The sequence below is a fragment of the Cervus elaphus genome, chromosome 13, assembly GCF_910594005.1.
Source record: "Cervus elaphus chromosome 13, mCerEla1.1, whole genome shotgun sequence".
NCBI classification, from domain to species: Eukaryota; Metazoa; Chordata; class Mammalia; order Artiodactyla; family Cervidae; genus Cervus; species Cervus elaphus.
The window spans coordinates 14,533,836-14,551,176 of NC_057827.1; the positions used below are offsets into that span (position 1 = coordinate 14,533,836).

The following is a 17,341-nucleotide window of genomic DNA, read 5'->3' on the forward strand; positions in this document are numbered from 1 at the left end:
AACTCATTGCAAACAACTGCCTTCTATTGACAAGGCTGGATTAGCTTGCTTGAACCATCTTCTGCGTAACTGTCAGAAATGTACAAAACAGTATTTTTTCCTGATCATAAAATAGATACTGATCTCAAGATTTCTAATACTTTTCACAATACCTTCCCTAAGCAGGCACTTAAGTGTGACAAATATAAGGGCCTTTTTTTTTTTTTTCCTGGAAAATCCATTTTTAATTAAAAGAAGGATTAGGTGAATGGGGGTGGTTTACTATATCAGTATGGCACTTCCTAAACCATAGATAAACCATTAACTTCGGCTCCCCCCACCCCATCACACCCAAATTAAACAGGCAAATACACTAGTCTACCTTTGAACAAACTGGCTGAGGGAAGTGAACAAATAGAGTGAGCCCCTGGCCCAGCTCAAAGAGAGCTAGCTCACAGGGGCTTCTCGATGGAAAGACAGTGGGGACAGCCAAACAGGTTTCAGATATCAAATAATATTTTAATTTCTGAATACTTTCAATTTCCTTGGAATATAACACACAAAGACTCGACCAAACAGTTCAGTTATTATAACTTTTACAGTATACAGAAATGTTGCACTTAAAAAAAAAAAACCTTCAGTTTTTTTTTTAAAACACAAACTGTAAACTCTAAGATACTGAATCAATCACGTTACCTATAAGTGCCAACAGTGTTATTTTGTCATGCTGATTTCAATGGTATTTTTTAAAAAGGGAAAATATCAACAATTATAATACAAAGGGTTTGCAAATATACAAACAGATATAGGATTTTCATAACAATTCAAGAACTAAGCGGGACCCAATTCAAATTACAAAAGTTCACTTTTTATTCAAAACCTCAGCATGTGTCTTGGACACATTCCTTGGCTGCCAATAAATTCCACAGTTCATTCTCTTTCTTAAAATATTTTTAAAAAGCTAGGTTTGTCATGGTGTCTTTTGGGGGGGTGGGGGTCAGGGTAGGGGAAGTTTTTAAGTGTTGTATGTGGTTCCTCCAGTTCTCAAATTAGAGTGCTCAACTTCATCTAAAATTTTTGGTCACCACTTGTAAGTGCGTTTCCATCATCTTTGAGTTGCCTTTTAAAGTTTTATGTCTTCCTATGATATTTTCATGGACTCAGTTTTAATTCTTGCAGAACATATATTTTAAGGATACACAGTTTTTAAGAAGCCAAGATTATATCAAAACTTATTATAGAACCACAGAATAAACTGGTTTGGAACCAGAAAAGTACAAAAAAGAACAGCTAGAGGTACATAGACACAGGACAATTAATAATTTGGAAAAAAAAAAAAGACTTACTTTCTCCATTCTGCTAATTTTCTCCCAATCTCCTTAAATGCACTTTTAGCAATATTTTTCCAAAATTTACCAAAAAAAGAAAAAAGACTAATTTCCTTTTTATACAAAAATGATAAGTAGCAAGTTGTTCTGACCGACACAGGAGTTTGTTTTTTTTTTTTAATGCATTCTGTAAAAGTTCATTCGACAGTCTTTTTTTTTTTTGGAAATTCACAGTCCATTAAATTCTTCCCCTCTCTTCTTTTAGCAAACTTGTAACATCCTTTTATATCCTTTCTTAACAGAAGGAATTTAAGCAAACAAACCAGTCTTTTGCCTTTTCTTTCTCTCTGTTTCACTCCCCCTTCTTATTTTGATTGATTTATTTATTGAATTGCCATATACGGCCAGTTAAAACTGCTGCCAGACAGTAACATATCCCGGATGAGGGTTTCGATGGGGGTTTTACCTACCAAACGGACGAAAAACAATTGCTCTATGACTGAGGAGGAGACCGTGCGGAGGGAAGGGAGGCGAAGCAAAAGCTTTCCGAATCGTGTTGGTTGGTTGGGGTACTGGCTCCTAACGTATTCTTCCAAAGCACACTGGGACTTTTCCTGCAAGCTTTCCACATGGGCTACATCAGAGAGACCACAGGCATCTGGAAGAAAGTTTAAAAAAAAAAAAGAAGAAGACGACGACGAAGAATTCAGTCATCAGATTAAGAGGTTTGAAATGGGTCACATGAAGTGTGTGTACAGTGCTCTGTCAAACTGCCCCAACCGGAGCTGGAGCAAATGCCTACGGACTGAAAACTTGGGGGCTGGGGAGGGGGGCACCGTGTGTGACGGTCCTGGGATATTAGCTTTAAAACAGAGCACAACTCAGCGTACTGCAGGCTCTCCATGTCCCAGTCCTCAGGCTTGGTGACCGGGAGGCCCAAGCAAAGTGCACTGCGTGAATCTAGCTCAGGTCAGTAAACAGACTGACAAACAGATGAAACCAAAACTACCAGTGCTCCGCCCCTCCTCCTCTGTAAATAATAGTTTGGCTTATAATTATATAGTGGGGGGGGGGTGGGCAACAACCTGGCCCAGCCCCGGTAATGGCGCCCACGACCCAGCCTCAGATTCTTCCCAAAGAGGGCGACTCATTTTTCTCCAGTCTTTGAAACTGATTTAAGTGGCCCTTTAAAACTGATCTTGTCAGTTTAGCCTATTGAAGGGCAGCCATGCAAACTGTGATCTCTCTGTTCATTTGAGCTGTTTCTTTTCCCTCCTTTTCTTCTCTCTCCCTTTTTCTCCTACCCACCCCCCTGATTTTTTTTTTTTGTAAACCCAGGTCCCTCCGAGAAGAAACCCCCTCCCCGTTATCTTCAGGAAAACACGTTTCTTTTTCGGATATGTGAAAATACAATAAGTGCCTTTGAAATGAGAGGCTTCTCAGTGAAGGCGGTGCAGGTTGTGACCTGACCTTTGGGGGCTCCTCAGGCAAGACTGGGGCTAACACATGCATATTGTCAATCCTTAAAGTAGATATTCAAAAAAAGCCGCCACTGCGTCCACCCTAAGAACCAGAACACACATACAACCTCCTCATGTGTGGCTCTAGAGCTCTGCGTGTCTATAGAATGCATAGGTGTCTGTGATCAGAAATTAAAAGATCTGTTTGCATTGGACTCCTTCTCTCCACAAGCGCACTGTCTCTCTCAGAATCAGATAACAGGGACCTTTATCTCTTTGTGAGGCGATCTGCATTCTCCACACAGGCCTCTACATTTTACAAACACTAATAAATTAAACTGTTACAAGAGTATCAGGCATTTCTTTCCTTGGAAGACTAAGGTAAGTCTAAGAGCTAACAATGAGCTCAAGAAAGGAACCACTGCCTGGATGGTCTGGGAACATGGGCTGGGTGTTGGGTTGCAGGAAGGGTTGAAGGTGACTCTGGGTTAGGGGACGATCCTGTCTGTACATTTGCATCAGGCAACCATTCTAGTTGTGACAGGTCCCCCGAGAAAAATAATCCAGATCCAAGCCTCTGCATAGAGCCCTTCTTTGCCCAGACACTGCCCTTTAATTGATTACCTAAGGACTTTCAAAGGCAGAATTTGGGGGTGGTGGTGGAGGGGGTGGATTTTATGCAAAAAGCAGCAATATATACAAGAAAGTGGGTTAAGGACTCAGAACCTACAACCGACTCAGCTCAAGACGTGGGTCCCCAGATTTCCTTGGAACAATAAGGAAGAGACTGTGGATCTTTTTGTCTGCTACAGGAACTCCTCAGCTCTCCTGGTGTCCTGATTACAAGCTGCAAAACCTGCAGTGGGTGACTAGGTTCCAAGCCCTACCCAGGTCCAAATTTTGTTATCTTCAACTGGGAGCCCCCTTCCTCTCTCAGCCATGACAAAGGGGGTCAGCTGACAACTCGGAACAAGCATGTGGAAGGGGTGATTTCCACCCACCTGGGCTCTGCTGAGCTCAGCCTGGGGGGCCAGTCAAAAGGCTCAGGTGTGGCCCAAAGTGGTAAGCCAGACACCTTCCATGATCATTTGACCTCCAGAGTTAATTAATATTAGATCTATTACTCACTCAGGTTAAACTGCCTGCAAACTAATTAGATTTCATAATACAGTCAGTAATGGTTTTATATCTCTGGCAACACTCATATTCAGCCCAAGTTGCACACACTTTGGGGTGTTTAAAAATTGCCTTAAGTGTTTGCCTGGGCAGGGGAAGTGACAGGCCTGAGTCTTGAACCCCCTGCAGACATCCTGAAGAGTGATGATGGCCCCTTTCTTCCTCCTGCCCCTTCCTGACAGCTCTTTCCCCTCTCTGGACAGTCTGCATTGTTTTAATAAAAAATATGCTTTTGAAAATTGCTGCCCTCAGGTTGGCCGGGCCTGGAGCTCCAACTCGCACTGAGTTAGCAGGCAAACTTTTCCCCCTGCCGCCAGGGGCAAACCTTCCCCTGAGGGACTGATACCAGGACTGTTCCAGTGCCTACAGGCATCTCCCGGAGGCTCAGCCCGGGTGACAGAGAGAGCCATGGGGGTGGAAGAGATTCCCGCTCAGCTGGCCCAGAGTGCCTGAGGTGAGGGAGGAACAGGAGCGTGCAACCTAGTCTGGTGGAAGGGCAACAGGCCTGCAAGCCTTCCCCATGGCCCATTTTGAGAGAGTCAACAGTCTGAAGCATCCTTCCCGTGGCCCAGCCTTCCTCTCCTCCCCAGGACAGGCCTGCCAGGGCCCCACCACTAGGCAGAGTTCCCATTCCAAGTTTCCCTCGACAGTGTGGCCTGGGCCGGCTCTGGGGGCTCCCAAGAGTTTTAGGCCCTAACTCTGAGCTAGGAGCCCGGAGGCACGAAAGAGCAGGGCTCCTTCCTACCTGAGGTGAACAGGACTATGGCCTTGAGGCAGCTGTACTCGGCGGAGTCGACGTGCAGCGCTTTTAGCTTCTCCACTTGCTCTTGGAAGATCCGTATGTGGTCCATAAAGGCGACCACCCGGTCGGCGGACATGGGCGAGGCGTGGAGGCCGGCGGCGGCCAGGAGCGGGGCGACGTGGAGGGGCATGGAGCACTGGGCCGCGTTCAGAACGAACAGCTCGCTCCAGGTGAGGCGGAGCAGGGCCACCTGGTCGGTGATCTGCAGGTCGGGGAAGAAGGGGATGTTCCGGGCCCACTCGACGGCGCTGAACAGCATCCGCGCGGCCAGTTCGCAAATGTTCTCGATGCCCATGATGTTATTGGGCTGCATGCACTGGCTGCCGAAGCGCGACGTGGGGTAGGGCTCCGCGCGCAGCAGCAGGGAAATATATCCGGACAGGTAGGAGTGGCAGTTGAGGGGGTCCCCGTTGGTCAGCGCGAACTGCCCGTGGCTCGGCTGGGTGGGCGGCATCCTGCCCCTCTGCACGGCTGCGGGGAGGAAAGGAGACACTCCGCCGTTAATGCCCAGCCTCGTTCTCCCTGCTCCCCCCGGCAGGGTCGGCCCCAAGCCCGCCCCCCGCCCCTCACAACCCCCGACCCCGACTCCTCGCGGCGCAGGAACCCGCAGGCCTGTCCCTCTCTCACCCGCGCGCCAGGGCCACCGACCCGAGGGGCGCCGGGGGCCCGGCCGCCCTCTCCTCCGACCACCACCCAGGCCAGCTCCGGCAATCAGGGCGGACCACTGGCCTCGGAGGCCCGCTCCGGGCCGGGAGGCCGAGCACCCAGCATGGACCACTTTGCCTCGGGGTCCCCGGCATGGTGGGAGGGATGGAGCATTGTGGGGGGCATCTTTCTTCTTTTACTGCTGAACGGCTGATATATATATATTTTTTTGTTGATTGGAGGAGAGGGAGCGCGCGGGGGGGGGGGGGGCGCGAGGCTGGGGGGAGGGGGAGACGCTTTTGCAAAAGACACCGAGGAGCTTCACCCGGGACGGCCTGTGGCCACCCCAGCACCGCTCTCCACCCGCCCCCCCCCCCGACCCCCAAGCCCGCAGTCCCGGCCCCACGGGCCACCCCTGGCGAGAGGCGAGCCGAGAGCCAAGGTCTGGCGGCAGCCGACTCGCTGTGCTCGCAGGAAGAGAGAGGGCGGAGAGACAGGCCGGCCGAGGCGAGAGGAAGCCGGGCGAGAGGCGGGGAGCCGGCGGCTGGCGGCGGCGCCGCCCGAGAGGGCCGGCGAGGGCCGGCGAGGGCCGGCCAGGCTCGGGCACGAGCGGTTATCTGACGCCGGACGGGGAGAGTCGCTCTCGCAGAAACACAAAGAAACCCGGGCGTTCGCTCGCCGCAACCCGGAGCCCGCGCCCGGCGCTGAGCGCGCCATTGGCCGAGCAGGGCTCGCGGCGCTCGGCGAATTTCGTATCACAAAGACCCAACTCGCGCAGAGCGAAAGCAGCCGCCCCAGGCCCCTCGCCCACCCTACTCCTACTCCCTATCGCGCTCTCCTCCTTTCAAAAGTGAAAGGAAAAAAGAAAACAGAGGTATTTTTTTTTTTTTAGCCGAATGTTAATCCACGGAGGGTCACATGAGCGCTGCCCGGGCGGCAGCGTTAATACGGCGAAGTGCATAAAATTGCCATTTGTAATTTGAACCTCCTGTACAAAAAGTACAATCTCAGGTTGATTTTTTTTTTGAGAGGGTGGGGGCTGGGGAGAGGGGTGGGGAGGAGGGACATATGTTGAACATGCAGGGAAAACAAGGAGAGAGAGAAACGGAGAGGAAAGAGAAGTAAACCAGGCTTTAAAACCACCACCACCACCTCCCCATCCCTTGCAGAAAGGCGACCTCGAATGAACTGGCCATCAATGCAAAGGAAATGAAAACAGCCCGAAGAGAGAGTTGAGGAAATCAGTCGGCCAAAGCATGCGGATTTGGGGGGGGGGGGGGGTCTGGGTTCCACTGCAGAACTTGCTTCTAGTATAAAAACCCCCTTTCAGCTGCAATACGAAGAGAAGAGCTTGGGGCGTCTGTGTCCTTACCCCGAGCAGGCTAGCCAAACGCACCCAGGGCCCCGGGACCCCGGGCGAGGGGAGGAGAAATGAGAGGCCGATACCTTCCCGTCTCATGCCCACTTTGAGGCACTTTTTGAGGCGGCAGTACTGACACTGGTTGCGGTGGTGCTGGTCGATGGGACAGTTCCGGTTGGCGCGGCACGTGTAGCTCAGGTTCCTCCGCACGCTGCGCTTGAAGAAGCTCTTGCAGCCTTCGCACGTGAACTGGCCGTAGTGCTTGCCGCTGGACTTGTCCCCGCACACCACGCACTCGATGTGCTGCTGCTGCTGCTGTTTGTCGCCGCCCGGCCCGCCAGGGCCGCCCTGGCCGCCGGCTGCCGTCTGGGCCGGCGTGCTGGCCGGGCCCCCTTGGCCGGGCGTCTGTGGCGTGTGCGGGGCGCCGGGCGGCGGGCCGGGCACGGGCGGCGCCTGCGAGGCCTGGCTGCCCTGAGAGCCGGGCACCTCGTCCTGGGGGTCGCGCCACGTGCTGACTACCATTGCCATATCTATGGGGGCCGCGTCCGGACTTCCTGCTCCCCTGGCTGCGGGCGGCGGCGGGCTCCCGGGTCTCGGGCTCCGGCGCGCCGCCTTTTGTGTGTGCAAAGGGTGCGAGAGGGCGCGGGAGGGCGCCCCGGGTGGCTCGGGGGGGCTGGTTGGTTGAGGTTGGTTAGTTTTTCCTTTTTTGTTTCTGCTTTTGCAAAGTTTTGTCGATGGCTCGTCTGGCCCGGTGTGTTTGTTTTGTTTGTTTCTCTCAGCTCAGCTCTGTTGCTTTCGGGGGGCTTTCCGTCGGGGAGGGGAGGCGAGGGGATGGGGCCGGGGGAGAGCAAGTGGGAGCAGAACGTGTGGAGAGAGAGAGGGAGAGAGAGAGAGAGAGAGAGGGAGGGAGGGGAGGGAGAGCTGCAAGTCGATTGTCTGGCTTCAAGACAGAAGTAGGAGGCAAAAAAAAAAAAAAAAATCTCTCCAAAGATCTTCCTCGCTCACTCTCTCCCTCCCTCTCTCGTTCACTCTCTCGCTCTCAGAGCTGGTGTGTAGCCGAGGAGTTGGAGGAGGAGGAGGAGGAGGACAGGCGACTGTCCGGGGGCCAAGTCCAGGGCAGCCCACAGTCAGCCATTCAGGAAAGCCATCGAAATCGGGAGGACTCGGAGAGCAGAGGCGCCGGTCTCGGGCGCGCCCAGAGAGCCAGGCAGGCCGGGGCGGAGGCCGGCGGCCCGCGGAGTGGCCGGAGCGCTGCCCGGGTCCGGGGGAATCAGCATGAAAGTGGTCCGCGTCGGGCGCTGCGCGGCGTCGTCCTGGCGCTGGGCCGCCGCCGCCGCCTGCCCCGGGCGCCCCGGCGCGCGCCTCGCTCGCTCCGGCCGCCGCCGCCCGCTTTCGCCGGATAGAGGCCGCTCGCTGCTCCCTGCGGGCCGCCTGGGCCGCCGCCGCCGCTGGAGCCGGAGCCGAAGCCGCCGCCGCCGCCGCCGCCGAAGCCGCCGGGTCGGGCCCGGAGCCGCCGCGTCTAGCGCCGCCGCCGCCGCTGAAGCCTCTGCCGCTGCTGCCGCTGCTGCCGCCGCCGGAGCCGCTGCTGCTGCCGCCGGAGCCGCCTCACACACATAGGGAAAGAGTCAACTCGCCGGCGGCGGGGGAGAAATGATAAAAGAGAGAGAGGAGGGCAGATCACCACCTAGAAGCACATCCTTCGTGCGCAGAGGGGGGAGAAAAAGACGGAGAGAAAGAATGAAAGAGGGGAAAAAGGCAGCACGGCACCCGGAGAAAGAAGGCAACTCGGGGAGAGGAGGAGGAGGACGAGAAAACACACACGCGCGCACGCACACACACACCGCGGAGAGAAAAGAACAGAGAATCAAAGTGATCAAATATGCTAAAAAGGGGGGCGCGGGAGGGAATGCGATTTATAGGCGCCGGGGCTGGCAGAAGTGGCTTCTCCGCGATCAGCTCACTGAGCTCTCTATATAGTGAACTTTGACACGACTGCTGCAACTTAGCGCACGTTGCCATGGCGACGGCGCGCCTTATAAGGCAGCCGCCGGGGTTGGCCTGGCCAGGCGCGCGCGCGCCGCCCCCTCGCCGTCATTGGCCGGAGCGCGGCGGCCCCGCCATGGCGGCCGCGGGCTCAGCCCGGTCCTAGCGCGAGCGGCGTCGCGGCCGGGGCGCGGGGCGCGCGGGGGGCGGGGGCGCGGGGGCGCGGGGCGAGGGGGGGGAGCGGGGCGGGGGTGGCGGTGCCCCCGCCGCAGCCAGGCGGGGGATGGGCCCGTGCCGTCCCCTGGCGCGCGGCCACCGCGCTCTGCGCACCCCGCACCCGAGGTTTCCGCCCCGGCGGGGAGAGGAGCGCGGCGCGCGCGGAACGACGCCTCTTAAAGGCTCCGCGAGAGGCTTTGGATGGAATCGGGGACTTCGATTCTCACAACTTGGCAATGCCACCGGATCCGCAGCTCGCGCACCACCCGGGACTCCCGGCGCATCTTGGTGCCCGCGGTGCCAGAGAAAGAGAAAAGTTGCCCGGTTTCTTTGCAGAGGGGTAGTGGGTGAGGATGGGAAGATACCTAGAGCCCAGCTGGCAGGCATTTTCCAAACGAACCAATTGGTCAAATCCGGGTGCATGGTAGACCCTTCCCTTACTCAAGTCTGATCACTTGGTTGGTTTGGTGGTTTTTTTCTTTCTTTTTTAAAGAAAAAGAGCCATTCAGTGGTTCTTTTTTTTTTTTTTTGTCCATGTAGGGTTAACATTTCACAGGTATGTGGCCTGACATTTTAATTGCTCAAATAAAGCATCTCAGATGCTGAGAAGCCGAAGTAGACTTCATCTCATTGTCATGACGCAATTAAAATCAATTTTCTTCAACTTTATTCTCTCTCGTTAGTTTCAGCTAACTCCCAAGCCAGCGAGCGTCCTGCCACACACCCAGTCGTGGGGAGAGGTGAAAAGACCTTTCTGCCGGCTGATGGACAAGTGGACGCAGCCTCCAGCGTCCCCTGTGCGTACCCTCTGTACACACATGTAAGCGCACATGTATCAGATGTACATTTGTCAACGTACACAGACAAAGACTTCAGCGACTATGCTCCTAGGTCATAGAACAGTTGAGTAGGACTTCATTGTTCCTCAAGTTCCTTTTAAGCATTCATACAGTCATTAAAACACACACAGAGATTCTGCCCCAAATTGGCAATAATACCAAGTACAATTCACAGGAATCACTGCACAAGCCACAGTCTACCTCAAGAGATTCGCTGCAATGAGAACAACTTCATTGCCTGTGCTATTCTGCTCAATGTGCTAAAAATCATCAAGCCGGTTGTATCTCTGAATTCTGGAGCATTTGGTTTTAAACATCAAACATCTAGAATTGTCCCCCAGAACACATTATACTCCAACACAGTAATCTTTCTGTTCGCTTTTGACCAGCTAGTGAATCATGACTATTCAACATTTATAGCACAAAATTGCGACTCCATCATACACTCTTTGCACCAAGAGAAATCTATGGACTGGTAATCCAACCAGGTTTATGAACAAGATATTTTACACGAAGCATGCTGAGCCTCAGGAAACATGAACACACATAAAGAGTAAATTAATGACCACAGGAAGGCATCCTTGATAGTTTTAGAAATCGAGGCAATGAAGAATTTTTAAAAATAAATTGTACAAATAATTGACATGTGTAGATTGTACTTTGTATTCAACACCCTTTACAAACACGGGCAGAATAGAAGGTAAGAACTAAAGGAAGATGTAGGCGGAGAGGGGCTTGGTTTTAGGGCAGGAAAGATCCTCCTTGCTTCATTCTTGAAACCTTCTTAACCCTCACCCTTTCTCCGCTGAAATCAGATATTTCACTAAAGCTGCAGGTGCTGGGATTATTTGGAAGTTTTTTTTTTTTTTTAAACCTCCAGTGAACACTGAACTATCATGAACCTGGTGTGTAATGAGATTGCCGTAGAGCGAAGCCAGGCAGCAAATTTCAGGTTGATTATAGATACAATATAATTTTCTTCTAAAGAGGACAAGAAGGATGGAAAAGAAATCATTTCAGAGAAGGTTGTGTCTTTTTCTTCTTTTTCTTTTCAATCTCTATGATTTGAGGAGGAATTGCCTAATGCTACAGATGTCAGTAGATTAGGGGCAAACTCAGCAAAGATGTGGTAGGGCTGGGGTTGAGATAGAAAATCTAATGGGCATCCTTATCTCAATTTAATAGAAGATAAGAATAATTGATTACAGAGAAACCCTAAACTCGCCTCTTGGGTGCAGGCACTTCTGTGGCAAGATAACCTTCTACAAATATGCAGTGAGAAAATTTTGAGGAGCAAGAGTTCCCCCGTCCACTTTGAGATTTTTGGTATTTGAAGTACGCTCTGATGGCCTCAGATTTTAAATGAAGGATTTCCCAACCATCTTCAACAGCTCTGGAGTCTGCTAGGCATATGACCTCAGGGCTGCTATAGAGTCAGAGGTGTTTTACTCTGTATCTTAGGACTCATTCAGTTATGGGGGTGCTATTAAAAAGCCAAAAAACAAAAAGAAAAAAATGACTATCAATTGCAGTTAATTTTATTGTATAGAAGAAGAGAGAAGATTGCAGACTGAGAATGAAAAAGAGGGGAGCAGGTCTTAAAATGTCTTCTTCAGAGATGCTCATATTCTTTGAATAAAACAGCTCTAAGGCTAAAAGATAAATATCAATATGTTGTTATTTTTTTTAATCCAGCCCAGTCTTTTATTGCAGATGTAAATTTATTTTAATGAGAAGAATGGCAAGCTTTAATTTGGCCAGAGAAAGTTGAAAAAACATTTGTTTAACTGTGGGGGGGGGGACCCACCCAGGAATATGATTTTCTTGCAGAAAGTGGCTGTAATTCTCCACAAATTAAATCACAATATGAATATAGACCCCAGCAAATGCTGAGTTTAACTCTGAACTCAGTAGAAACCAGTTCTGTCCACCAGGATTCATTGAAATCCTCCTTCCCCTCAATCTAGTCCGTGTGTGTTTTTCTCTTCCACCACACTGGAGCTCCATGAATAGGGAAAGGGGCTTCCATTGTGTCTCTCTGAACTTCCAAGTCAATGCAATTTTTAACCACTGGCTTGTGGTACTTTGAAAATCACCAGGGGCTGTCAGAGTTGGGTCCTCTGAAAAATTTACAGTGCTAAATCAGAGCATATGCTGGGAGGGAAAAAATTGCTTAAGATTGGAGCTAGTACAGTATCTGTCTGCCCCCTAGTGTAAGAGTCCTCGCTGCCTAAAATTCAACTTTAAAAGAAAAGAGCTCTTAAAGGGAAACGACTTTGAGCTCACGTAGGCATAGCAGAATGAAACTTCTGTACATTTTAATATGAATAATTCTTCAGGATTTAAAATTAATTGGCTTTGACTTGGTTGGACCGGACTCAGATCTCGCTACCTCTGCGTTTCCCGATTCCCTGGCGGAGAGGTGATGATTTTTTTTTTTTTTTTTCTTCCTGAACTGGGTTTATGTGCGTCCCCCTCACCCCCTCCTCTCTTTTTCTTTCTCTGTCTCTGTCGTCTCTCTCGCTGGCTTTTTAAAAATGAGGAACCGTTCCTTGAACGTTCTGGATAGAGCACAGAATTGCTTAAGTCAGCCCGACGCGGTTGCAATAGACAGCAAAAAGGTAAACGTTTGCCTGAAATTCGCACGCCAGCTCCACCACCCCGCCCGATGGTGAGTACCCTTCTCTTCGCGATTCTCCTCCTAGCTTAACCGAACGCTCGCCTCCCCGAGCCGCGGCCGAGGGCGCCGGGCAGCGCTGTCTTCCCTCCCTGCCTGGCTGGCTGTCAGTGGCACAAGGTTGCAAAATGCAGCGCCGAGGCAAATCGAACAGTAAATTCTGACACTTAGTGCGAGCCTAGCAGCTCCTTTGCTAGAAAACCGAGTCGTCTGATGCTTGGAAAAACACGCTTATAAGGACTGGCTTCTAGTTTGCTCTAGCGAAGGAAATGAGTTTGAGGAGATGGGAGGCACCGCAGTCTTTACGCTTCGGTTTAATCATATTTTGGCAGCTTTGCAATTGTATATTCCCCCTCTTCCCCCCTCCACCACCTCTCCTACCACACACATGTAATAAAATATGGCAATGCATTGAATTGACTGTCTCCCCTTCCCCGAACCCCTTAAACCACAGTCCTAGGCATTTCATACACGTTAGCAATCCGATTTTTTTTGAAAACCCCCAAGTCATCCCCAACCCCACATAGCACAAGGAGAAAAGTGAGAAAGGAGAGAGAGAGAGAAAAAAAAATACTGTAAGTAAACATACCAAAACCATATTTGCCTTGTTCAAGGTCCCAAACCGCTTGCATCTTCCTTCTAAACAGGAATAACTCTCCTTTAGTTTGGCGGGTGAAATAAACCGCTTTGTTGGCCCCCTGAAAAGATGTGTCTTTGATAATTAAAGAGAATCTCCTCCTCGGTGTTTATCTAAGCGATTGTGCAAACTGATAAAAAGTAGGCACTAGCCTGCAGGGAAAAAGAGGAAAGGTGAAGGGAAAGATCTTCCACCTCAAGGAAGTGCTTCCCCATGTATCAGACGCTCTCAGCCTTGGAAAGCCCTGAACGGTAACTTTAGAGAGAGGAGGTTTCAGGGAGCTTTGTACATAGCTGCTGAGGAATGCAAGCCTCGCCTTTAAGAAAAAAAACCCCAAACCGTAGGTAGGAGATGTCTGGAGTGATCCTTGTCTCTCATCTCATTCCTTAGAAGGAAGAGTGCGTTGTTACACCTTGTTTGGGGCTGGAAAGAGGAGACTTTAAAAACACCCGTCCAATTGAAAAAAATCTCCCAACTTAATGAGTTTAGTCGGAGGCTGGGGCTAACGGCTCAGCCTCAGCAGAAAACCGCCAACAACTATAGGCGATAGTGCAGAGCAAAGACGACCCAAGGCACAGCCAAATTCCACTGTTTGGGGTCGAGAGGGATGGAGACTAATCCTAAAGCAAGTTGGAAAAAAAAACAGAGGTGGGAGAGGAGGGGAAAACAGCAGCCTCACAGACTGGCAGACAGGCTCCCCTCACCCTGGATCAAAGATAGAACTTGAAACAGGAGGGCAACATTTTTCCTAGGAATCCGTTGAAATCCTCATTTTCTACTTTTAACTATCCCCCCCAAAGTGATTTTTCCCTCTCCCCTGCACATTCATGCCCCCCCTTTCCCAGTTCTGCTTCTAGAACTTTCCTGAAGCCGGAACCTATTTCTTTGGGGGGGGGAGGGGTTCCCCACTCCGAGTCTTCAGATAATGAATGCTTAATTCACCCCCTCCCTCCATCCACCTCCCAAAATGAATAAAGGAAGCAGGAATACAGTAACTAGCGAAAAATGAGAATAAACTATGTTGCCTCTCAGAGTTTAATGCAGTTTTAACTAATGGATTTTTGTTTTGTTTTGTTTTAAGAGAAGAATAATGGGGGAAACACGGATCTTTTATTTTAGGAAACTGTTATGGTAAGATGTATGTCAGAATTAACAAATGGAACTAACGCTCTTCGGCTGCTTCTTGTCCTTGTCTTAAACAGGAATTAAGTTAAACACAGTGCTGAATGTTAATTACATGTTTACTGGCTAATGAAAATTACAAATGGTTTTGCCACCTCAAACAATGATGAAAACTCTGAAGACACTGTAATTATATACTTTGAGGGAAATAACTCAGAATATTGATCATAAGAAGTGTAAATCTTTTTTTAACTATTCATTAATACCATAAATATGGGCTACAGAAGTTTTTCCTTGCGGTTTGTCTCATCAGTTACACCGAGGGGATGGATGGTGAGGCTCCTCTGGGGAGGTGGTGAACTCATTCTCTTAGAGAAGGAGGCCACTTGTGTAACTGGGGGTGCCCCCCTCCCTTTCGCCCCCGCCCCCTTTAACCCCAGCAGAAGGTCGAGGGATAGCTGAACAGGGGGGCCGGGCTCAGGGCAGGTGAAGGTGATCACAGCCCAGCCTCTTCCTCCCCTCCCCTCTCCTCGCCCTCGCCTCCCCTCGCCTCCCCTCCCTTCCTCCCTTTCCAGCCAGGTCTGACCGGTGACCGCCTTCCCCAGCCAGGGCGCCTGTCGGATAACCTGGCGTTGAGCTCCTAATGGAGGACAACACATCGCAACCCAGCGAAGCACCCCTGACAACCCAAGTTCCCTCCTTTAGAGGTGGCTAGGGCAGTTCATTGCAAAAGAAGAAAGAAGAAGGGAGGGGAAAAAAAAAAAAAAAAGTTGAGGGTGGAGGTGTTTATTGGGTAAGATGGTTCAGGCAACCGAACCGGAACTGGTTTCTCTGGGTTTGGGAGTAGAGACATATTTTGCTGTTGAACTCCGGCCTGAGATGTAGCTGCACTCCGCAGTGTAGCAGGGGTCAAAGGTGAGGTCTGCAGTAACCCTAAAAAGCTGATCTGGCCTGGCCGGAAGGCCGAGCCGGCGGAGGAGTGGGCCGCCTGCCGCTTCCTAGCGGATGCCCGTGAAACCCGCACGCGGGGGACACAGAGCTGAGAGCGGGTTTTCAGTGCAATGTTGAAGATTTCTCAAAAGTGCCCTAGGCTCGTGGGACTGGAGTCCTCTTTTCCCCTGAGAATTCCCAAGGCGCTGGTCTTTGTCTTGGAAGGAATGGAGTTTCTGAATGGTGTGAAAGCGACAGAGAGGGTCGCTTCAAATCGATTTTACTTGTCCTTTCTGTCTTTTCGGATCAACGCCCTTCAATGGGCACAGAGGTGCTCTTTCAACCAAAAACTTGTGCTACATTTTCTGCCTGTATTGGTGCTAAATACAATAAGCACTGGGCAGATTTTTTTTTCTTTGCTCTCCAAAGCCAGAAAGCACCCTAATTAAATTGTTTTATATGGACAGTCAAGACGGACCAATTAAGTATGCATTAGTATAAAGATATAGTCTGCAGATAAGGCGGTTTAGAAAATCACGTGTGGGACAAAGGAGAGAGGGCTAACACTGGGGAGGGGGTGCCTGGGCCAGCAAGGTCGCTCACCTCTCTCCCTGGGCTCCGGGGGATTTGAGGAACTCGGGCCTCAGGTGAGAGGGGGCCAGGGCCGATCACAGGTGGGCCGTGTAGGAGCTTTGCAGGCCCGCGACCCCGACCGGAGAGCGGAGGAGCCCAGGGGCTTGACATCTCTCACCCTCGGCCCGAGGTGGCGGTCCCGCAGGAGCGGGCAAGGGTGGTGCTGCGAGTCCAGGTCGGGCCCAGGGCTGGTGTCTAGATCTTGGGCGCGGCCCTGAAATAAGGAAGGCGTGTGCACCCCGGGGAGGCCCGCGGGGCCTGGGGGGCGCGGACAGAGCCGCGGCCGCAGCCCTCTGGCAGCCGGGATGAGGGTAGGAAGCCCCCTTCCAACTTGTCCAAGCCACGGGCTTTCTCTGCTTCTGAGGAAACGGGAGTTTCTCGGCGAGCAAAGTGAAGTTACCGCCCGACGCCAGCGGCCCAAGGGGCGTCGAGGGCCAGTCGCAGAACTGGGGGAAAGACCGGGGGTCGGAGACGAGGGCGCCAGGACAGTAGCTCGTGGGCCGGGTCCCGCAGCCTCCACGGGCCTCCCCACACCCCCTCCGCCCTCGGAGGTGTGGGCGGACATAGTGCAGCGCGCCCAGAGGACGACCTCCCGGGCCGCGGCCTGCGCTTCCCCGCGTCGCGGCGCAGGGCTGCGATAGGTGGTCCCTGGGGCGCGGGAAGGGCGCGCGGGGCGCACGGGGCGCCCTGGGTCTGGGTGGGGAGGGGGAAGTAGGGCGAGAATTAGAGCCTGGGGAGGCGGCTGAATGTCAAAAGTAAAAAGGTTGAAAAGCCAATTTTCCCGGCGCGCTTTCGCCCCCCACCCCCCTCCCCTTTGCTGGTTGCTGAGGCCGTAAATCAGCGGCCGGCGGCGAGGGCGGGAGAAGCCCGCTCGGCGCGGCCCCGCCCGGCCCGTGCGCACCTCCCGGTGGGCCCCGGATCGATCCGAAGCCGAGCTGAGGATGTCACCGCACTAAATATTTACTGATCACACACAAATAGCCGGGGCTCCAACGATTTTCCTCTGTGAGGAGAGCTCAGAGAGAAGGGTAAATCATTTTATTAGTGTGGATAAAGCCCAGAGCACACTCCGGGCTGGAGTGTTTTAAGATGTGTCTTCAACGGGATGAAAAGAGTTAGGGAAATCGATACGGAGTGATTAGAAGCCCCCGGGGTGACCGAGGGGGCCGGGGCTTTCAGGGATTTGGCGAGCCTGAGAGGTGGGGGGCGGCCCGAGCCCCGCCGGGGAGCTCGCGGGCGCAGGCCTGAGTCCCTCTGTCCTCGACGGGAGACGCGAGGGCGCAGCCCGCGGCCCGGCGTCCGCGCGGCCCGGCTCGGCTGGGCCGGCGCGGGGTGAGCGCAGAGCCGGCCGCCGCGGGGCCGAGGGCTTGGGCTCTCGGGCTGCACGTCGCGCGGGCCGGCGGTCAGGTGGCCGCGGAAGGGGATCGCAGCCCCGGCGCCGGGATGCTGGCAGGTTGGCCACAGCTCGAGCGCTCCAGGCAGCCTCCTGGAGGAACCGTGTGGTCCAGACGGGTTGCGTTTCCCCTTGCCGCTCCACGTAGCATCCCCGAACTT

The 17,341-nt window shown here is 52.4% G+C and overlaps 1 protein-coding gene across 3 annotated transcripts; it reads right to left on the minus strand.

Annotated features, from left to right (window-relative positions):
- Positions 1-477: 477 nt before the first annotated feature.
- On the minus strand, positions 478-13,756 carry NR2F2 (nuclear receptor subfamily 2 group F member 2). 3 transcript variants are annotated; one of them, XM_043921494.1, is made up of 3 exons: positions 13,055-13,756; positions 4,689-5,216; positions 478-1,965 (listed from the first exon to the last, which is right to left on the minus strand). In XM_043921494.1, exons 1-3 carry the CDS (start codon positions 13,095-13,097, stop codon positions 1,691-1,693), a joined length of 846 nt encoding a protein of 281 aa, XP_043777429.1. In that variant the 5' UTR covers positions 13,098-13,756; the 3' UTR covers positions 478-1,690. The 3 variants fall into 3 exon arrangements, with proteins under 3 accessions (XP_043777429.1, XP_043777428.1, XP_043777430.1); XM_043921493.1 differs by lacking the exon at positions 13,055-13,756 and adding an exon at positions 6,837-8,157; XM_043921495.1 differs by lacking the exon at positions 13,055-13,756 and adding an exon at positions 5,373-5,506.
- Between the last annotated feature and the right edge of the window lie 3,585 nt (positions 13,757-17,341).

Bases quoted from the DNA above. Each gene is read 5' to 3' on its own strand.
- NR2F2 (XM_043921493.1), bottom strand. From the start codon at position 7,278: ATGGCAATGGTAGTCAGCACGTGGCGCGACCCCCAGGACGAGGTGCCC. The intron at 5,217-6,836 runs GTATCGGCCTCT...TCCTCCCCGCAG, and splicing joins AGTGGGCATGAGACGGGAAG to CCGTGCAGAGGGGCAGGATG. The intron at 1,966-4,688 runs GTAGGAAGGAGC...ACTTTCTTCCAG, and splicing joins CATAGTCCTGTTCACCTCAG to ATGCCTGTGGTCTCTCTGAT.